Source organism: Rissa tridactyla, chromosome 15, assembly GCF_028500815.1.
Source record: "Rissa tridactyla isolate bRisTri1 chromosome 15, bRisTri1.patW.cur.20221130, whole genome shotgun sequence".
NCBI classification, from domain to species: Eukaryota; Metazoa; Chordata; class Aves; order Charadriiformes; family Laridae; genus Rissa; species Rissa tridactyla.
The window spans coordinates 11,206,444-11,228,625 of NC_071480.1; the positions used below are offsets into that span (position 1 = coordinate 11,206,444).

General features: G+C 43.0%; 1 protein-coding gene across 1 annotated transcript in view; it reads left to right on the forward strand.

Moving 5' to 3' along the window:
* FASN (fatty acid synthase) overlaps positions 1-22,182 on the forward strand; it is a 44,982-nt gene that overhangs the window by 6,972 nt on the left and 15,828 nt on the right. Inside the window, exons 3-27 of the mRNA XM_054221656.1 lie at positions 112-264; positions 1,542-1,715; positions 2,577-2,777; positions 3,226-3,348; positions 4,023-4,138; positions 4,403-4,537; positions 7,294-7,753; positions 8,095-8,282; positions 9,056-9,245; positions 10,751-10,845; positions 11,249-11,383; positions 11,684-11,887; positions 13,527-13,642; positions 14,090-14,265; positions 14,628-14,819; positions 15,121-15,201; positions 15,296-15,481; positions 15,750-15,929; positions 16,149-16,352; positions 17,575-17,885; positions 18,029-18,418; positions 20,423-20,587; positions 20,781-20,899; positions 21,006-21,160; positions 21,511-21,714. Of these exons, the coding sequence (XP_054077631.1) occupies positions 112-264; positions 1,542-1,715; positions 2,577-2,777; positions 3,226-3,348; positions 4,023-4,138; positions 4,403-4,537; positions 7,294-7,753; positions 8,095-8,282; positions 9,056-9,245; positions 10,751-10,845; positions 11,249-11,383; positions 11,684-11,887; positions 13,527-13,642; positions 14,090-14,265; positions 14,628-14,819; positions 15,121-15,201; positions 15,296-15,481; positions 15,750-15,929; positions 16,149-16,352; positions 17,575-17,885; positions 18,029-18,418; positions 20,423-20,587; positions 20,781-20,899; positions 21,006-21,160; positions 21,511-21,714 (4,653 nt within the window). The remainder of the gene's footprint in view (positions 1-111; positions 265-1,541; positions 1,716-2,576; positions 2,778-3,225; positions 3,349-4,022; positions 4,139-4,402; positions 4,538-7,293; positions 7,754-8,094; positions 8,283-9,055; positions 9,246-10,750; positions 10,846-11,248; positions 11,384-11,683; positions 11,888-13,526; positions 13,643-14,089; positions 14,266-14,627; positions 14,820-15,120; positions 15,202-15,295; positions 15,482-15,749; positions 15,930-16,148; positions 16,353-17,574; positions 17,886-18,028; positions 18,419-20,422; positions 20,588-20,780; positions 20,900-21,005; positions 21,161-21,510; positions 21,715-22,182) is intronic.

Consider the following 22,182-nt stretch of genomic DNA (forward strand, 5'->3'; position numbering starts at 1 on the left):
GACTTCATGCGTAATTGAGAATCGACTGTGGTCATTCTGTACTTCGTCTCAGCTGGTAGCTGCTTTAAAACTGATGTATTCTGTGACTCAGCGTCGAATTTTTCTTCTCAGGAATTTATGGACTGCCCAAGAGAAATGGAAAGCTTAAGGACATAAGCAAATTTGATGCATCCTTTTTTGGGGTTCACCCCAAACAAGCTCATACAATGGATCCACAGCTTCGCTTGCTGTTGGAAATTTCTTATGAAGCTATTTTGGATGGAGGTAAGCAGCTGAATGACTGAAGAGGGAGAATTATGCTGTATTGTCTCTGTGCAGCAGGCGCACACGTGCACCTGTGCGATGAGATCTCTAACAAGAGAAAGCCATCACAGTAGAGAGACCGAAGAACTGGTACAGGCGTTAGAACAAAGCTGTTTCCTCTGGAACTCAGTGGTGATTGCCAGCAAATCTTTATCTACCTCGTATGGTACAACTAGTATGACAGAAACACTTAAACAGTCAGCAGTTGTAGAGCTTTTGTATGTTCTGCTCTACCCTAATATTCTATAATAGATCCTTTTGTTAAAGGCTTATTTGCAGTGCAAAAGGAAGTTGACTTGATTAGAATTCTCATCCATGGTCTCAAAGAATGGCAGATGGCCTGATGTATTCCTGTCTATTGGCTAGGTTCATGGAAAACTTGTGGCATTTGATCTGCTGCTTCTATAGAAGGTTTGCCCAGGCAGTGTGCTTTCAGAAGTAGAAGCCTCTTTCCTCCATCACTGACAGTATCTTGAGCTTTTGAGTTACATACCTACAGAGACAAAAAGTTTATTCTTCGTGTTAATCAGTATCGTGTCTGAACATAAGAAGCACATGGGGAAAAAGTTGTAATCATGTCACAAGTACTGACTTACTAAAATTAACACTTAGTCTTCTGCTGCTGAGCCTCAGTCTGAAGGCTTGAATATTTTGCTTGTCTCCAGTACCCCTGAAGCACAAAGAAGAAACAACAGAGATCACTGCAAGTTGAGCTTGCTAAGCAGTTTTTTAAAGCAGAGTTGTTTCTTCTTATGATTGTTGGATTTTGTGCTTAAGAACTTTGCTTTCTGTCTTGTCCTCCAGATCTGGGCTTTGTGTGTGGCTACAGATAGATACTCGTGTACTCACATGACATTCCAAGTGCTGTGATTTTTCTCCCCTTTCCTCTGCTCCTTTTCTTTACACTGGAAGTTGGCTGTTAGCTTATCTGATCAGCATTTGTCTTTGATAGTCCATACACTCTTTTACATAAGACTCTAGCAATGCCCAGCTAAGCTGAAAAGCTGTCTCTGGGCATGGTATGTTCTGGCCAAAAGCCAATACCAAAGTTGTGGTGGACTTTGCAGAAAGACTTGCAAGGTCTGCAATTGAAACAGATAAAAGGTGACAATAGGTAAGGGAACAATGCTGCAGCCCTGCTAGAAAGGGAGAGTAAGTAGTATTTCATGAACTGGTGACAGTGTACCTGATGTCTCCTGAGTTTGTCTCCTGTAATCTACCTTCCAATATCCTTATAGGTATTAATCCGGCCACCCTCCGTGGCACGGACACAGGTGTATGGGTTGGTGCCAGTGGGTCAGAAGCTGCTGAAGCCCTTAGCCAAGATCCAGAAGAGCTTTTGGGATACAGTATGACTGGCTGCCAGCGTGCTATGCTTGCCAACAGGCTTTCCTACTTTTATGACTTAAAAGGTAAGTGCCCCCAAACCTGTTGATGCTGGTCAGCAGTTGCAATTTGAGCGTGATCGTATCACAGTTTCTGTAGACAAGTGGGATGGATATGATGACGTAGACCCCTTTTAGGATGAGAAAGTAGCATGCAACTATTGTAGGGAGGCATATAAGAAGCAGCAAATGTATTGTAACTGTGTCATAAGATTTGTTGTAAGGTTTTGTAGCTCAGTTGCTGCTGCTGCTGGGCATAGCTGGCATTCATCTGACAGATGATGATGTCGGGAGGCCTTCATAAAAAGGCCTCGGTTCTTTCCTGAGTTTAGACTGCTATTTGGTATCTAGTTATGCAGAAGTTGGATAGCCCACAGACAAACGGACTGCAACAGTTGTCTCTGACTAAAGTGGAAGAAGTGGGAGAGCCACCAGAATGATGTAATTGAAGGCATAGACAGGACTTGAACTCTGTGTGGCACTGAAGATAAGAATGGAGGGATAGGAATTGCTCTGGAGAGCAACAGAGATACTGGGAAGGGAGTGGGATTTTTATTGGTGAGAAGGAGGAAACTACCTGCAAAGCTACAATATCTCCCTTTGATGGAGATAGAATTCTAAAAAAAAAAAAACCAAAACCCTTAAAGCCAAACTATTTGCAATTTTTTTTTCCACCTTTCTCATCCTTGTTACGTGGTAAGCAGGCAGAGATGGTGACTCTTGTCTCCCATTGTATCAGGATTACCTGTTATGTTCTAAAGCAACTCTTTTTTAACATTTTTTTGAATATGTTTCTCTTGTGATCCTATCTTGTAGTTTTTTGAAGAGCATCTCTAGGAAATAACCAGTAAAAAAAAGCTTTTTTGTTTTCCCTTTCTGTTCTGTAAGGACCAAGCATAGCTATTGACACGGCCTGCTCCTCTAGTCTCGTCGCTCTGGAAAATGCTTATAAGGCAATTTGTCATGGATGGTGCAGTGCAGCCCTAGTAGGAGGGGTCAACCTTTTGCTGAAACCCAACACTTCTGTGCAGTTCATGAAACTGGGTTTGCTTAGTTCTGATGGTGCCTGCAAGGTTTTTGATGCTTCAGGTAAGGCATCAGTACAAAGAGTTACCATGTTGTATGAGAGGATCTTATTGTGGAGTCTGTGACCAGATACTCTTGTAATAGAGCAAAGAGCTGGCCTCATAGTTGTTCCTAGATGCACTGTTTGGGACATGTGCTGGACCTGATCTGTGTTGCATGCTCCATTGAACCTGGAAAACTAACTGTGGGGAAGAAACTGTATGGTTCATTCCTTAGCCATTGGGGAGAGGAAATAGCTGTCTCTTGGTGGCAACTTTCTGTCATCATTTCTGATGAGCAGCGAGCCTTTCTAGGACATAATTGTTATTATTTTTAAAGAAATGGATGTGTCATACTCTCAAAGTCGTCTATTTTAAGTGGTAGCACAGGAATGAGGTGATCTTATGGCGTGGTGTTTTGCAACTTCATTCAGAGCAGAGTTAGTGACTTGTTCTTCTTTCTCTACTCTCAGGAAGTGGATATTGTCGCTCTGAAGCTGCTGTTGTCGTTCTTTTGACCAAGAGATCTATGGCTAAGCGGATCTATGCCACAATAGTCAATGCTGGAAGTAACACCGATGGCTTTAAGGAGCAAGGTAGGCCTTGAGCCTCTGAAAAGTGAGATGCCTACAGAAATGTTCAGTCTAGAGTCTTTGTCATCAAAAATGGGCCGTTAGAGGGTGGCTGCTCTTTCAGTGTGTGAAGCGTTTTTTTTATTGTTCTTTTTTTTTTCTGTTTTGGTAATGCAAAGTTCAGGACCCTATTTTGTAAAGAAGTTAAAGACAAGTGGTGGTTTCTACTGTACAAAGCAATAGGAATGTCCTGTTGCTAGTTCGGCCATCCTCAGGACATCTCTACAGTAACTTCTGCACTGATGGCAGAAATGTAGGTGGTGTTTATGACTATAAGGCGCTGTCCCATTTCTCCCCCTGTCCAGTTATGGAGACAACAAGTTTCACATATTCTGCTTGATCTAGATGAGTCCTAGTATTTTGCTAACCAGTATCTTCCCACACTAGTCTAACTCATTGCTTTAGGTCTGTTTCTGGTTCCTCTGCTCTTCCTCCAAAGAGCCCGAGAAGCTGATTGTGTCTGGTGATAAGAACATTGGGGTAAATCCTTAAAAAGTCTCTCTCTGGTTTTTTTTTGGTTTTGTTTTTTTTTTTTTTGTTTTTTTGGACCTGGTAGCCCCAGGCAGTAGAAAAGGTGCTAAAATCAGAACAGAAAGCATCTGATATAAGATAGGAATTGATGGCAATTTTGGTCCTAGGTGTGACATTCCCATCTGGAGAGATGCAGCAGCAGTTGGTCAGAGCTTTGTACAAAGAATGCGGTATCAAACCTGAAGAAGTGGAGTATATTGAAGCTCATGGGACAGGCACCAAGGTCAGCATGGCCCCTTTGGGTTTGGAGTGTGAAGGAGTTTTCCTGTCCTTTATCTTCTTCTCTGCATCACTTGCCACACTTTTCCATCAAACTGTTCTTTGTTTTTCCAAAGCGAACTATATTTCTCCCTTCCACAAGTTACTAGAATATATGCTGCTTTGCCACTTCTGGATTTTGCCCAAGCTTCTTAATCTTTCAGGTTTCTCTTTTGTGGTGTGTTTTGGAAGTGCTCGCTAATAGCCATTCTCGTTCTCTTCCTACTAGGTTGGAGATCCACAGGAAGTAAATGGCATTGTAAATATCTTCTGTCAGTGCAAGAGAGAGCCACTGTTGATTGGATCAACCAAGTCAAACATGGGTCATCCAGAGCCTGCCTCTGGGCTTGCTGCATTAGCCAAGGTAACAGGTGGTTTCAGAAGGAAAACTGGGGGAGGAGGGGAACACAACAGTGTATGGGTTTTTAATGTTTGTTTGTTTTAAGGAAAATTTGCACCGATCCAGATAAGATGTTCACTGGTAATGAGAACAGCTCAGGTGCTTATCATTAATTACCTACTTCTTGCTTCACCTGCAAATACCTTTAAAAGCTCAGGCGGCTATTCTGCAAGCTGGACACAAATGCCCAGGTGGCCCTCTGCTGTGTGCACACACACTTGAGTTCCCCCTATCTACTGAATCCAACATGAGCATAACTCTGCTCAGAATAAAGGCTTTGCAGTCACTTTATTGATTATCTTTACACTGGACCTTCCAACAGAACTCTGCTGTGAGTCGTTTGGGTTTGGGAGGTGTACAAGTAGAGGGATTTAAATCTTTGGACTAGTTGACAATGACCAACCATAAGAGGCAGTGTGGGCTTGTGGTGCCAGAAGTGTAGGTGATCCTTCTGGCTGTTTGTCATCATCTCTTCCTCTTCTCTCTTGTGTTGGCAGGAAGCCAGGTGAGCTCTTCGGGATGAGGCTACCAGCTTGAATAACTGGTTGTCTTAGCAACCAGCCTACTAACTACTGCGGTAGGCAGACAGTCGTCTATTGGCTCTGGCTGCTAAACTGCTTAGCGGAGAGCTGGCTAATGTTCACACTTGGTTCTAAGCCTATTACTGACAGCCTTGGAGCCATGCAAGTTGAAGTCACGTACACTGTCACTGCTAGAATTTTGTGCTCTTTAAAGTGGTTATTGTGACCTGAATGCATACTACTTGCTTTGGATAGCCTCATCTGCAAATAAATCATCATGGAGACAGCGGTGTCTTATCTGTCTGTAGAGGAAAGTTTACTTTTTTTAGCACCTCTATCCCTCAGATTGACACCCTCTTAATAAAAGGAATGATAATTGAGTCAGAAAGTAAACCTCTCCATCCATACTGTATGGTAAACTATAAACAGTTTGTTTAGTGCCGTTCTGCTGTGATCTGTCAGGACAGGATCATAACTTTCAGGTATTGTTTCCCTGTCTGTGTCTTAGAGGATGTAGAACTGCAAAGACAAGGGCCATAATGTCTTTTTGAAGACTTCTCTGACACCATGTTTTCTCACTCTTTTCATCATTTTTGTCACTTAACTTTGCATGGGAACTTACATCTGCAGGCAAGAGCCCATGGCACCCACCATGCCTGCTAGAGTATCTTTTTGCTGTGCCTCTAAGTTGTGTTGTGTCTCGTTTCCAGATCTGGCATCTTGAAAGTACTTGAAGCTTTGTCTCTATTCTCAATTCTTTGGAAGTTGGGCAGCACTTCATATTTAAAGCTTTGGAAGTTGATCAGAATGGCAGATCAGGCGTCCTTGAGACCTAGACAGAAACTGCACCAAGGCCACTGTCTCTTAAGACAGTAACTATCTCAGGAAGTTTGCAGTTTCTATAAATGTTTTCTTTTGGAATTCCATAACATGGTCTTATATGGGAGATGTCAGTTAGGAAAATAGATCTTGAAAGTATCTAATCTCAGACTTGAAGAGAATCCATTAATTATGTGGATAGCTACAAAAGAAACTAGGGCTTGCCAAAGCCACTTAAGTTAAATTCTGGTGAGGGAGGGAAAACTCACCTGCAGCTTTGAAGTACTCAGCCTGTCTAATTACTTGCTGTACAGTGAAGACAAAGCTTCTTGGTGCTCTGATGTATGCTCACTGTACTGTACTCTCAAACTTGTGTAGAAGCCGTGGCAGACTTAAAAGTACAAATATGTGTGCTGTGTAAAGCAACATCAAGTTCATAGTGTGTAATATTGTTGGTGTAGGACAGCATGCATGAAAATAGTTGGGTCATTGCAACTTTAAACATGCTGACTGGAGTTGAAATCATGCATTTATGCTGGTTGTCCTCCTAGGTAAGCTGCCATGTCTCGTTGTCGACTTGGAAGAACAGTTCCCAAAACAATATCTGTTTATCTGACCATTTTGGGGGTGATGAAGGAACGACTAAACATGCAGAGCACTGAGTGTTTGCAACGGACCTTGTGGTCTGTGATTTGCTCGACTTGTGCCACAGAGGAGCTTGGTGTCATGGGCTGTTTGTAGAGATGCTGTGGAGAGAAGGGAATTCTTGCTTTTTGGCACAGCTATTCTAACTCTGTCTGTTTCTGTACTTCCCTTTGGCTTTGCCAGTTCTGACCAGTCTGCTGTCCCTTCTTTTTTTGGATCAAGAAGACAACAAACGGGTGCAAAGCAGCAAGGAAACTCCTTAATCAGTGCTTCAGCTTGGCTCATTTGCAGCAAAGGCAGAAATGGAAGCATTCATTGTGATAAGAAAGAGCATGTGTTGGCTACGTGTGGCTGGGGAGAGATGAAGCAGAGCGTGATGAAGCAACAGGATCTGGAGAGGGAGAAAGAAAATGTGATATTCTTAGTAGCCAGGCTGCTTTTCCAGCAAGGCTGCACGGCTTTCCAGTTAGAAAGGGTCTGGAAGCTAAACTTAAAACTTACCCCCCTCACCTTCACTGATGGCTTCCTGCATGGACTTAAAATTTGCCTAGGTGAAGTAGGTGCTACCTCTGTAACATCAATAATGCTGTTCTCTGAAGTGTCCCTTTATCCAAACATAGAGCGCTGCTTTAGTGTATGCTACATGGTCATTTATAGTAAAACAATAACAACAAAAGAATGTTTGTTACAAGAAAATGTGGAGCACAGAACACTGTTGTTTTTTTTTTCTTCCAGGTCATTCTCTCTCTGGAACATGGGGTGTGGGCTCCAAATCTTCATTTCAATACCCCAAATCCAGATATTCCTGCCTTAAAAGATGGCTCTTTGGAGGTAGTTTGTAAACCAACACCAGTGAAAGGTGGCCTTGTCAGCATCAACTCTTTTGGCTTTGGAGGTGCTAATGCTCATGTCATTCTGAGGCCAAATAAGAACAAACGCCAGCCTGTGGAGACTTCTGGCGTGCCAAGACTGGTTCAAATTTGTGGCAGAACCCAGGAAGCTGTGGAAATACTAATTCAAGAGAGCAGAAAACATGGAAGCTGCAGCCCATTTGTAAGCCTGCTCAGTGATATCTCTGCAGTTCCTGCATCCTCCATGCCCTACAGGGGCTACACACTAGTTGGTACTGAGAGTGACATAACAGAGGTTCAGCAAGTTCAAGCGTCTGGGAGACCGCTGTGGTACATCTGCTCAGGTAGGTGTGCAGCAGTGGGTCCAGGCTTCTGTTTTCCTCTGTAGATCTGGGGCTTGAGCAATTAGATTCTGTGCTCTAATGTTTTCCACTCTAGCATGAGGCGACACCTTGCAGCCCTGTGATATGTCAGGACGCTCATGTTTCCTGTGTTTTATCTAATCCTTCCAACTTCGCTATCTTCTGATGATAGCGAAGTCCAGGAAAATAAAAAGCAGTGCCGAATTCAGAGGATGTTAGGAATGTACACTTTGCTCTTAGAATTCTTTCACTGCCAGAGCGAGTGTGTGGCGTCTACTGTTACGGAGCGTTACTGAAGCTCACTTTCTTTGCCTGTCCTGCAGGCATGGGAACACAGTGGAAAGGTATGGGCCTGAGCCTTATGAAGTTGGATTTGTTTCGCCAGTCTATATTGCGCTCGGATGAGGCTTTGAAGAACACAGGCCTAAAGGTCTCAGACCTCCTTCTGCAAGCAGACGAGAACACTTTTGATGACACTGTCCATGCATTTGTTGGATTAGCTGCTATTCAGGTAAGACTCAAAAGACCGGTGGAGGGGGTCATGGACTCAGTCCATATAGGCCTGCTCTGCTAGTGTGTCTGTTCAGCCAGTAACGTTTCGTACTGATTAAGGGAAGCTTGTTTTGTGTAGCTAGCAAATGGCAGCTGTTAGAAGTACCTCTCTGGTAGGAGGGAGCATGTTACACCCTTGACAGTTTTGGACTGCCACTTGCAGGATGCTTGGACGAGTATTGATCTAAACTGATTTGGGGGGGGGGGGGGAGGGGCAGTTTCTCCTTTTAAGAGACTAAGGAATATTTTAAGTTTTACATAAAGGCTCGTGCCACGGAACAAGGTTCCATAGAATGCCTTCTAAAATCTGTTCTGCAAATGAACTAAAGGATGCTGAATGAAGTCTCTTTTAATTTTGGGTGACAATGTGGGATTCGTTGTTTCTTAACAAACTAAAGGCAGGGCTTTTAAAGGGATCTGGAAAACTGGTCTTGCCTCTTACTTTGTACAGATGTGCTCTTGGCGACCTCCTGTTGTTGGAAATACTTTCCTAGTGGAAATGTACATAGTGGAGAGGCCCAAACAATGATGGAGTCACATAGTGATTCCTGGGATTGTTTTGAAACAGGCTGGAGCTGCAGTTGCGGGGGGGGGGGGGAAGATAGCAGTGAGAGAGGAGAATGTCTGTACCAAAAAGCCATTTTGTAATATACTCACTTCAGCTGCGTGCCTTTGAGGCCTGACACCCACTTACTCTGGCATGGAATCGTTAATCCCTACTTTTCCTTGCAGATTGCTCAGATTGATCTGTTGAAGGCTGCAGGTCTGCAACCTGATGGGATTTTGGGCCACTCAGTGGGAGAACTAGCTTGTGGCTATGCAGACAACTCCTTAAGTCATGAAGAAGCCATTCTTGCCGCTTATTGGCGGGGACGGTGCGTTAAAGAGGCCAAATTACCCCCAGGAGGAATGGCTGCTGTCGGTAAGTATACCCTTACCAAAGGAGTGGTACAGGAGAGTTCACCTCGTCTCTCTTGTATGGTCGGAATAAAATTGGGCTCTGAAATGTGTTGGTGGAGACAATCATAACTGTAAAATTTTGGCTACCGTTGCCTCTTCTTTTTCTTTTGATGTAGAACAGGATATTAAGCGTTGAAGTTGATATAGTGGTAGGAATTTCTGACCTGGAATAGAGCAGGATTTTGGTAATCCATCCAAAACTTGAGTGGAAATTGAGAGATTTATTGACAGGTGACCAATGACAGAGGCCTGATAAATAACCTGCTTGAAAAGAGGTGAAAATCTTGGGCAGGGCACTGGAGTTTTTGTTGGGTGTTTTTGGCTTGTTTTTTTTTTTTCTTAATAGAGAGATATCTCTATAGTTTGTGTATATGTACACACATGTATGTATTTAAATTACTGAAAAAAAATAGAGAGAGATATTTATGACTGTCAAGAGTAACGAGATGTGAAACCAGTAAGCCACTACTACTTAGTAGGCAACTAGCTAGTGGAACTTAATGCCAATAGAACTTACATGGGACTAATAGCACTGAAGCAGCTTTCTCCTGAACAAGCTTTGCTCAGTGTTTCTGCAAGTCCTATAGTTTTTGCCCACTATTGGGAGAAATTTTGAGCTTTGGACCCAGCAGGCTGTCTTCATGGTGTGGCTTCACAGTGACTTAATGTTTAAAAATAAGATTATTATTGGTAGCATTGTTGCTCTTCTGCTTCTTATTATTGGATGCAGTGGTCAATTAAAAACTGAAACACTTAAGAGAAAAGCTGTTGCAGGTCTACTGTAGTATGTCTGGTGACTAGGTCACTTGCTACTATCCTAGACTCCTTACTTTAACTAATGCCACAAAGGATACCTACCTAATTTAGCTTTCTTTTCTTTGATATTAAATACATGACACACACTTATTGCTGAACTTATCTTGGAGTGCTGCATATATGATTTTTGTAATCTGATGTTGGGTTCAAATTCTTCCTCTGACTTGTACCCATGTAATATATGACCAGATGCTGTGTATGTTAAGCTACCTTAAGCCACTGGAGTTGTCGATTTCTATGGGTATTCTGTGGTGCTCTGTTTCTGTGAGTCAAGCTCACGTGTTCTCTCCCCTATTCTAGCCCGGATTGCTAAGGGCAAGATGAGACAAAACAACCAACTCTGTAGCTTTGAAAGTGTGTGGGTTCCCCCCCACCCCATCCCTTAATGGGATGGTACAAAGATTCAGTCCTTTGTTCCTGTGCTCAATATCACAGTGATAAACGTCACATTAAAGCTCTGAGATAAATATCCTTAGCTTTTGCAGAACCCCTTTTGGGGCAGAGGGCGATGTCTGTCTTTCTCTTAAGAATCCTTCCTAGTTTTGCAAAATGCTGAATTAAGCGCAGTGATTGTGCCGTTAAGACTGCCTCCCTTTATGAGGCTCACTGCTAGAAACACTTGTGTTGTCATTCTGTGTCTTCCTTCTGCAGGTCTGACATGGGAGGAGTGTAAGCAACGCTGTCCTCCAAATGTGGTGCCAGCCTGTCACAACTCTGAAGATACTGTCACTATTTCGGGGCCTCTGGTGAGCAAGGAACTGATACTGTGCATACCAGAGTTGTGAGTGGGACCCATGAAGAAAGCGTGAAGCTGAGTTAAAGCTCAGCTACTTGCAAAGAGGAGCTGGATTAAAGTGGTGGGAGGGGACATGGTGCTTTGTATAAACTTAAACACTCAAATATTCTATGAAAGGAAGTTATATTAGTGCCTCAGTAAGCTAGTAATAAAAGATCTCGTGTGCTGAATAGTTTTATAGCCATGGACATAATGAGAGATAAATTACGAGAGTGAGAAGGCAATAACCTCATCCCAGGTATGGCTCCCCTTAAGTGTCAATGATGAAGGGCGTGGGGGGGAGTACAGGCTCATACAGATCCCAAATACATTGTGAGCTTTTATTTTTACTTCACTTATATTTCTCTTCTTAGAACTCTGTGAATGAGTTTGTAGCCAAACTGAAAAAGGATGGTGTGTTCGCAAAGGAGGTGCGCAGTGCTGGAGTCGCATTTCATTCCTATTACATGGCGTCTATTGCACCAGTGCTGCTCAGTGCCCTGAAAAAGGTAATCTTGCCAAACTGTGGCTCGCGTGGCTTATGCTCAGGCACCTGGATTGGAGTATAGGTCATATTGAGCGTAAGGGGGGTTCCTTTCTTTAGGAGGAGAATGAAATCTTAGAAGAGCATGTAAACTGCTGTGAGACCTAAGGTTTTAAGTCCTATGGCCTCAAGCAGAAGGGTGTCCTGAGCAATCAAGCTGAGAAAAATGGCCTGCAACAAGGAGGGTCTGCTTGTTTTTGCCTGTCTTATTGGTATCTATGACATGTAATTCTTCCTCCTTTCCCTCTTCCTTGTCTGTCTGTAGGTCATTCCACATCCCAAACCTCGTTCAGCACGGTGGATCAGTACATCTATCCCTGAATCTCAGTGGCAGAGTGATCTTGCTAGGAATTCCTCTGCAGAGTATCATGTGAACAACCTAGTGAATCCAGTGCTGTTCCACGAAGGGCTGAAGCATGTTCCAGAGAATGCCGTGGTAGTAGAGATTGCCCCACATGCTCTTTTACAGGTATTGTATTTGTGTCAGTATGGTGCTATATTGATATGCTGCTGCAGGAGGGAGATTGAGGGTCTGAGGGGTAGGGAACACTGCTCCCCCCCATCTAGTTCTGAGAACGCTTTCTCACTCCAGTACTTCTGAGTCTCTCCCAGTTTTAACGTTTTCTTGGGGGTGTGATTTTTTTTTTTTTTTTTGGGGGGGGGGGCAGTGTTCTGTGTGATTATTTTTCTTCTATTTGTTTTGGGCTTTTTTTTTCGAAGGGGGTGTATGTTAACGTATAAAAAATAAATTAAAAAAAAAAAAGTCCCAACACATTATCACTTCCCCATCCAGAGATTCACATTGTTGCTTTTATTCATTGCCATGCATTTCAGATAGCTGATGGTCAGCTCTGAACAGTGCAATGAGTAAGAGAAGCATTTAATTGTTTGTATCTAATGGAGAGTGTGTGTGAAATTGGGGTGGGAGGAGAAATCCAAGGCTAACAGGCCTTCTCTATGGAAAATCTGTTATCACCATCTGTACACTGGATTTGGTTTGAAGTTCTTGTCTTAGGAGGTGGTGGCTGGTAGTTCTGGGCGTTTTTTTTCTCCTCTTCTCCTAGACCAAGTAGCCTGAGACCACAGGAGCTTTCTCTCTTCATAAACTCCTTTCCACTGATGATCAGATCATTACACTTCTTTCCCCATCCCATAAGAATTGATCTTTGTGGAATTAGCTCCATAGTAGAAAATGCAGAACATGAGGTGCATAAGGATACATTTGCTCCACAAGATCAGTGCTGGGGTCTTGTGCCTGTCCTTTAAGGCTCAAGGACTGGCCTTTTTTATTTGGTCTGTGGCTTGCAAGAGGAGAAGAGTGTTAAGAAGAAGAATTGTTAGTTGTGAGTCAAGTTTAAGAGTTAAACAGTGCTTCTGAGTTCCAATCCGGTGTATATTTATTACGTCATGTTAGTCTTACTTATGCTTTGAAAGTGATTTGTAGGAAGAATCAGAGGAGAGCTTTTAAATTAGACAGGTATTTTTCTCTATAAAAAATATTTTACACTTCGTGTTAAAATCATTGTACAATTCTTGACTCTAATGCAAGTGACTAAAGGCTTCATCAGCTGGGTTTGAGAGTGTTCTGGTTTCTGCTTCCCCTTTTCCTTCTCCCCTTTAAAGACTGTGGAATCAAATTGAAGAGAAGATACAAGCTGGGTCAGATGTTCAAGGCTACGTTTTTTGATTTAATAGCTGTCACTTGGAAAATGCTCTACGATGCTTCAGACTAAAAAGGGCTGCTCCTGGGAGAAAGGGCCTAAAGCTCTGTGTGTGCATGTGTGTGTGCGTGAGTGGGAGGCTTGAGAAGAGTGATCTTGCAGTTCTTGAAATGCAGCTTTTGTTTCTACTTGAGAATCCGCTTGGGAAAGGGAGATTTGTGTTTTGGCAGATTTCATTAATATTATATAGGTTCTGCTTTACCAGATGTGCAACTTCTTGGGTTGCTGGAAGGGTATTGTGCTGCTCTTACTCTTGCCTGTTAAAATGTTGTATGTTCTAGCACCTAGCACAGAAACAGAAGTGGTTTGAGATCTATAGAGAGAAACTCAGAGACAAAGTAGTAAGTAGTGCCTTCCACCAGTAATTTATGGACTCTACTTGACCAGGCTATCTTGAGGAGAACTTTGAAACCAACTTGCACCATTCTACCTTTGATGAAGAAAGATCACAAAAATAATTTGGAGTTCTTCCTAACACAGACTGGAAAGATTCATTTAACTGGGTAAGGAGACAAAGGGAGGAGGGCGAGTGGGGTGTCGGGAGAGAATTCAAGTCTCTTCTCTAGCATGCATATCTTCACAAGAATTGAAATACTCTTTCAACAAACCTGAAAAAAATGGTGTTTACATCTGTGCTTTACATATTTAACCTGCTCACTTATGAAACGTTGCCTTGGGTTAGAGACTGCTTGGGCTGGGAAGATGCCTTTTAAAGAGAAGGAGTGCCATTCTAGAGGCCTAGGCCCCTGGAACTAGCTCTTGGAAATAAACTTTGCATCTTGTAGACTATTAGAATTACAAACTTGTCTGCAGTAAGTGTTCATGGTACTCCTGGAGAAATCTCAGACATGGAGCCCAAGACCAATTACTGTCTGACCTCTAAGTATTATGGTCAATTTTTTTTTCCCTTCACCCCACACACATTGTCTTGATCCTTTTTGTCTTCCTAGGATAAATGTTCTTGGAAATAACTTGTTCCCACTTGTGGAATACCCTGTCCCCGCGGGAACACCCCTTATTTCTCCATACATCAAATGGGACCATAGCCAGGAATGGGATGTTCCAAAAGCTGAAGACTTTCCATCAGGTTCCAAAGGCTCTGCGTCTGCTTCAGTCTACAATATTGGTGTGTTTGCCTGTTTGGGTTTTTTTTTTGGTTTGTCTCTTTCCTGCTTTACCACTGCATTTCTTCTGTAAAATTATAAAAAGTTTACCCAAAGCAACATCCCTGAAGCCATTTTCTGAAGTGTAAGGCTTGGCTTGGTTTGGTTTGGATGGAAAAAGACTGGATCTGCTTCTGAAATGGGATGAAAGAACGTGAACAGAGCTGGGAACTGTCTTGATTCAGACTCACAATGTCTTTGAGCTGTATGTTGCCAGGCAGGATATTTGGGGAAACCACTAGAACCTCTTACAGACACTGAGGGGAAAAGACCTCTTTGTTAGGACGCTGGTAGTATTTTTATTCTGCTCTTTATTCTTTGACAGATGTGAGTCCTGACTCTCCTGACCACTACTTGGTTGGTCACTGCATTGACGGCAGAGTCCTGTACCCAGCAACTGGGTACCTAGTGCTGGCTTGGCGAACTCTGGCACGGTCTCTTGGCATGGTTATGGAGCAAATGCCTGTTATGTTTGAAGATGTCACGATTCATCAGGCAACTATCCTTCCCAAAAAGGGTGAGTGAGGAGTGCTGGTACAACTGCAAAACTGTGTGATGAAGATGAAGGGAGTGGGAGGAAAGAAGTGCAAGGGGGAAGTGAGGAGGAACACAGGAGAAAGATATAGAGAAGGGTGCAATATGACTGAACAAAGAAGTGAATTCATACAGTCAAGTAGCACAAGGTCAACTTTATTCCGTGGTCATCTTTATTCCATGTTGCGTGCAGTGAGTCTGGAGATGGTGAGAGAGGAATCTCTGCTCAAGGATGGTAGCAACAAATGACCTCACAGTCCTGACTCCCTCAATGTTTCTTGCAGGATCAGTACAGCTGGAAGTAAGACTCATGCCTGCTTCCCGCTGCTTTGAGGTGTCAGGGAATGGGAATCTGGCTGTAAGTGGTAAGTGAAAGAAGTGTAAGTATATGCACTGTCCTACTAAAATCTATTATTTATGGACACTGATGATTCTTATTCTTGACACTGTGCCCATCAGGGAAGGTTTCCTTCCTAGAAAACACGGCTCTGAAGAACATCCATAACCAGCCAGTTGACTTTCAGCCTCAAGTAGGCAAGAGCTCAAAGTTAAACCTCTTGAAAGAAGACATTTACCAAGAGCTGCATCTGCGTGGATATAATTATGGACCAACTTTCCAGGGTGTTCTGGAATGCAACAGTGAAGGTGAATTTACTTTCTATAGAAGGATGATGAATATTTGATCTTTTACTTCCATTTGTATTAACGGTCCAACTGACTGTGCTTTGTGTGATAATGGAGAACAACCACGTGCTCTGACAGAGCACTGGGAAAGCTGTTATCTCCAACGTAGAACTGACTATTGGAGTTTACAAGGAAGGCTGGGCAGACTTTGCATTTGATAAGCAGTGACTTCTGGTATCTGCTGGATGACAAAAATCACAGTGAGGCTTCCCCTTCCTCTTCTTTGCAGCAAGCGTAGGGAAAGTTCTGTGGAATGGGAACTGGGTGACCTTCCTTGACACCCTGCTACATGTGATAATCTTATCTGATTCTGGGCGCAGCCTACGCTTACCCACCAGGATTCGCTCAGTGTGTATTGACCCAGTGCTGCATCAAGAGCAGGTGTGCCAGTACCAGGACAATGTAGAAGGTAACGTTTCTCATGCTTGGGCTTTTGCTAGTTGCTTTGACTGCTCTGTGGATGAATGTATGGCTTACTAAGAAGCAGGGTGGACTTTGAGGGGCCCTCTTAATCTGCAAGCTATTCTGCAGCTTCTGTAACAGTCTGACATAGCACTGTTCATCTGATCAACTTGAATAAAATATTGTAGTGTTTGATGCTAGCTTATATTTCTTTCCTGTCTTTCAGCTTTTGAGGTTGTTGTGGACCAGTGTCTTGATAGCCTTAAAGCAGGAGGTGTTCAGATCAGTGGTCTTCATGCTTCTGTGGCACCACGACGACAACAGGAACGGATCCCTCCTACCCTGGAAAAATTCTGCTTTGTGCCCTATACTGAGATTAACTGTTTGTCTTCCAGTGTCCATCTTACTGCCTATCTGGAGCAATGCAAAGGTAGTGTGGGTTTAGTTTCTTGTCATATTAGGGGAATCTTCCAGTGTGGCAGAAATGTCTGAGAGAAGCTCTTCATACTCTTCAGAACATCCAAGAAATAAAGTGTTGGTCTCTGTAGAAGACTTCAGCAGGAGTCTTATGTATGTACACTTGCGAGAAGCTAAAAGCTACTTTTGCCTGAGGTATCTCTAGAATGTGCGTAGGCGTAAAGCCTAGTAGGGCAGGAGGGGCATCTACCCTTATATAATAGTCGATGCCATGTCAGATGGCACAACCCCCTCTTCAGGCAGAGGGGCACAAATCATCTTCTTCAAAGAGAAATCCAGCCCACTCCCTCAGTTCTTTAGCTTGTTTTGTTTTCCCATGAGAACTGCCAAGATGGGTAAGTTGACATGGCTGTTCCCATGTGGTTGTGGGCACAAGAGCATATCCAAGGAGGGAAAGTGATTTAATGAGGCATGCCAAAAAAAGGTTTGTGTTTGCTTCAAGAATAGAATAGGAGCATCTTAGTCTATAGTGAAGCTGGTGGCCTAGTACGGCGCTTTTTGGATGGGGAGACATCCACTCAGCTCATCGCTTTGGGTGCCTTTTCATCAAAGGGAAAAAAATTTACTACTTTTTTTGAAGTTTTTGCTCTAGTGATGAATCTTGTTATATCTTGAGACAGCAATTTTTTTTCATTCTGTATTCGTAAAGTGTCTTCACGCATCCTTTGATTCGGTGATAGATTTTAAAGATTTCTCTCTTTTCTGCAGCGCCTAAATACTGTCCCCAAAGTCTTTTACGCATGCTGTAGTGGGATATTTTTTTTTTTATGTTTTTTGTAGTGCTGTTTCTGCTCTTAGTTGGGATGAGCTATTTTCCGTCTGATTATAAAGCAAAAAAGTATTTTAGCCTCTGCGGAAACTTACAATTTCCCTCCACAACTCCCTAAATCAGAGGTCTTCTGTTAGTTGCCCTCTTTCAGTCAGTCTTGCCATGGGTAACTTCGGTGTTTTAGGCTGTCTTGCCAAAAAGCCCAGTTGTTTGGGGGCTGCCGCTACGGCACGATACATAATCATGTGAATGTACAGGAGCATGCGCTGTGTCTTTGTGTGTGGGGTAATGAGACAAGATGCTGTAACTTGTGGTGCCAATCAGCTGGTATAGCAAATGGGGACAAAGAGGAAAAGAAAAATCTTTGGAAAATCTGACTCTGTTTCGTTTCTCTTCTGTTCCATAGATCTAATCCTGAACTTAAAGGCTAAGGTGGCAGTGCATGGGGTCAAACTAGTTGTCCCTGGATTAGAAACTGCAGTGGCTGCTACAGAGTTCTCATCTGCCCAGAAGGGCCTTCAGCATATCCTTGCTGAAATCTGCCGCCTGGAACTGAATGGAAACCTCCATTCTGAGCTGGAACAGATTGTGACTCGAGAGAGGAGGCACCTGCAGGATGACCCTCTTCTCAATGGATTACTGGATTCTTCAGAGCTAAAGACTTGCCTGGATGTGGCACTGGAGAACATGACCAGTCACAGGATGAAGATAGTAGAGGTTAGCTGGAAGCACGGGATGGGACCATAGCTAGTGTTCCTAGAGTTTCCAGTAAACCGATCGCATACTTCTGTCATTACAGGTATAATTTCTGGGTATCATTCAAGCTTCAACTTAGTTTCCCCTTTTCCTTCTTCTCTCAGGCTCTTGCAGGAAGCGGACATCTGTTCTCTCGTGTCAAAAGTATTCTGAATGCTCAGCCCCTGTTGCAGGTGGACTACATTGCCACTGACCGCGTCCCGGAAACTCTTTCAGCTAATGAAACAGAGCTACAAGATGCTGGGGTTTCCTTTAGCCAGTGGGATCCCTCTAGTCTTCCCTCTGGAAATCTGACTGATGCTGACCTGGTGGTGTACAACTGTTCAACAAGTGTTCTGGGGAACACCATTGAAATTCTCTCTCACTTGGCAGCTGCAGTAAAAGAAGGAGGGTTTGTTTTGCTACACACCCTTCTTAAAGGACAAACTCTTGGAGAAACTGTCAGTTTCCTTACCAGTCCAGATCTACAGCAGAAACACAGCTTCCTGAGTGAGGTAAGCCTCCTGGAAGGAGAAATACTTTCCCAGTGGATAGTCTGGAGTCTGCTGCTTGCAGATGCTCTTGTGATGAACGTTGATTGGGCATCACTTACATCACTCTCCATTGAGGCCCTCTGCAGGACTTCTTCAGAACACTTCTGCAAGCACTTCTTTAGAAGAGTTCTGAACTTCCAAGTTATTAGGTTGGGAGAGTAAACTGTGAGTTCAGTCAGGAGTGCCTTAATGCATTGAAAATTATTCATTGTCATTTCTGTATCTGTATGAAAACACTGGCCAGGACAATTCCTTTGTAGCTAAAATAAAAATAATGTGCTGCCTCGTTGGATGGGGTACAGCTTTATCATTGTAGGATCCTAAAATGCTTCAGTATCAGAATCTTTTTCTTCTTTCAAATATCACTGCTGGGAGTGAGGCTTTACAACCTAGTTAAGTTCTAACATTGAAATGCTCCCAGAAAGGAAGGTTTTTCTCTTGTACTTTTTGCTTTTTCCTTCCTTCCCTTCCTCCCCACTTTATCTGATCCTGTAATGAGATACAGCAAAACAAGCCCTTGGAGTCAGGGGGCTGGAGGGCAGGGTGTCTGCTTTATATCTGCAAACCAGTATAATGGGCAGATGAACTAATGCCGATGCTGGAACAAGAGGAGGAGAGTGAGTGGCTAGGGTGAGGTGGGAACTGGGACATCCCTTTCTCTTGGCAGCTGTTAGACTAAGCAGTAATGGGGAAACTGCCCCTTTACAGAAGGTATGCGTTATTGCTGATTTGAGTGGCTGTAGCCTCTCAGATCTTCTTTTACAATAAGAGAGTAGCAGTTCTAATAGTTTAACTTTTTTGCTTGTAATTCTGGAGTGTGGTAGTTGGATTTTGAATTTTGCGATGACATAGATTCACTTTCTGCAAAGATTTTTCAAGGAGATTTGAGAAGAAAGGGTGAGTTCTTCAGATTTACGTCTCACCTAGTGAAGAGCGGGGTAAAAAGAAGACTCTGAGATGCCACTGAAGCTGATTGCTTAAAACCCGTATCTGTCATAAGTGTCAGTAGCCTGGTATTAGCAAACTTCTTGGATATGATACGTGTGAGTTGGATGCACCTTCTCTAAAGAAAACAATACTATGCAGGCAAGAGTGGGCAGGACTTAACATAGTTCTTAAAGTTTTCTAGATAGGGACGCTGTCCCTAGCCCTTGATATAAGGGATCATGCTCTAAAAACCTTCTGCTGTTTTGCGTCTGGCAAATGGAAAGCAAATGGATGCTTTTCTAAGAGACTGAAGTAATCTTTATTTCATTCAGATAATAGAGCTTCAGTATTTCTGGATATGCCGTATGTGCATTTTCACTTTTTTGTTGTTCTGGAATGCTATTTCAATGTAACTTACATGTATAGGTGCTTTTTACCTGCTAGGGGTTGGTTGCTTCTCCCCACTCCCCTGCAGCTGAAGGATTTGGGTGACTTGGTTTTTCACGTTTCCTCTGTCCTGCTTTACTTTTTCTATTGCAGACAGGGCTTATGTGACACGGACTAGTAACATCTAAACTCAGCGTTTCCACTTCTGTTATTCTCTCTGTTGGGATCTCTGTTTGTCTTTGGAGGTGTGCCTTACTGCTGGAATTAAATTCTAGACACGTTCTAACACCCTATGGGATTTGGCAGCATGGTCACTGGTCTGGTTTTTTTGCACACCTGGTAGGGTGGTGAGACTAGTTCCCTAACCAGGATTTCTAGATACTTGTACTACCACTTTCTGAGGATCTTTTAGGGAAGAAGGAGTAGTCTAGATGTGGATAAAATACTGTTATGTTAATCAAACATACATTTGTACTGAGACACTACAGAACAGATGGAAGATTTCAAGCAAAAGCAAGGAAGGGGTGGACAGTGCCTGTTGTTCATGGTGAAGCAGTCTTTGAGGAGACTCAACGCGAAGTATAGATGTGACTTGTATTTTTAATTGACTTTTGACTTTCCTGTTAACTATTGTTTTACCTGATTTCACAGGCAGAGTGGGAGGGCTTATTCAGCAAAGCCTCACTGAATCTGGTCGCCATGAAGAAATCATTCTTTGGCTCTGTTATTTTCTTGTGTCGTCGCCAAGTCCCTGCCAAAACACCCATTTTTCTGCCAATAGATGAGACCCATTTTAAGTGGGTTGAATCCTTAAAGGTGAGAATTCCCGTGTCCTAGATACCTGCATTTCCAAATCATTACACTTTCTAAATGAGATATTTGACAGTGTTAAAAGAAGTGTACGTGTTCAGTTATTTTTCTTAAAATATGTTATTGATCTCTGCCTTAAGGATATGAGGGCTCTTTCCTTTGTGGTTCCTAGTAAAACAGTTTGGGGTTTGTTCTGTAGGAGATCTTGGCTGACCCATCAGAACAGCCTGTGTGGTTGACTGCCACCAGTTGTGGGAACTCAGGAATTTTGGGAATGGTGAACTGCCTTCGCCTTGAAGCAGAGGGCCACAGAATCAGGTACGTAAGCTTGGCCTTGAGTCACAGTTGGGGATGAGACATTTTTGTGTTAGCTTCTTTTCAAGCCTGTAGCAAAACAAACAAAATGACAACTCTTTGCTTCTAGGTGTGTGTTTGTTTCCAACTTGAACCCTTCATCAGCTGTCCCACCCACGAGTCTTTCTTCCCCGGAGATGCAGAAGATTGTTCAGAGGGACCTGGTGATGAATGTGTATCGTGATGGAAAGTGGGGCTCCTTCAGGCATCTCCCGTTGCAGCAAGGTAACTCCTTTGAGGTCTGAGGATCACTTGCAGGGTCTTGAATCTGAATGGATTTTGAGTAGAAAATTAGTAGCTGTTACTCCTACAATTATTTTTTATTTTATTTTTTATTATTATTTTTTTAATGGATAATTTGGAATTCTTCTGCTCTGGCTCAGAGTGAATAGTAGCATTCTCTGGTGCCAGGAGGAGGGATGAGCTATTTGGGGTATGGGTAGAAGTGCATGGTAAGAAAGGGCTTTCTGGAGAGCAAATGGAGGAGGAGGTAGCAATTACACAAGGAATTTACTCCCTCTGGAAAGTATCTGCCTGTGTTAATGTGTGTAAAGTTCATATTGTTCCTTCTGCAGCACAACCTCAGGAGCTGACAGAATATGCCTACGTAAATGCATTGACTCGTGGAGACCTCTCGTCTCTTCGTTGGATTGTCTCCCCTCTTCGACACTTCCGTACAACTAATTCCGACGTTCAACTCTGCAAAGTCTATTATGCATCTCTCAATTTCCGGGACATCATGCTGGCCACAGGAAAGCTTTCTCCAGATGCTATCCCTGGTGAGTTAAAATTGCACTAGAAGAAAATGTATTTATGTTCTGTTCTAGAATTTATTCACATAGTCTCCTGAATATTAGCTATGCGCTGGCTAAAGCGTATATCAGTTTTTGTTTAGCAAAAAAAGCACTCTTGAAATGGAAGCATAGCCCTGCTGCAGGACTGTACACCAAGAACTCATAAGCTTTACTTCCAGTTGCAGTCCCATTTTTCATATGGCAGAATTAATAATTGCTGTGAGGAAACGTTACTAGCCCTGTTGTATTGATATCAAGTATGAGGTGAAACAACGTAATGGAGGTTCCAGAGATGGGCAAGGTGCATGCCTAGGTGAGAATGTTGAAGCTTCATGCTGCCATGCTACTGGACATGCTTTGCTTTTAAGGGAGGAAAAATGCAAGATGAAGTAATCCCCTGCCTACAGAAGGGAGGTGATAATATCTTGCCTCATAAGCAATTAATCTCATGCC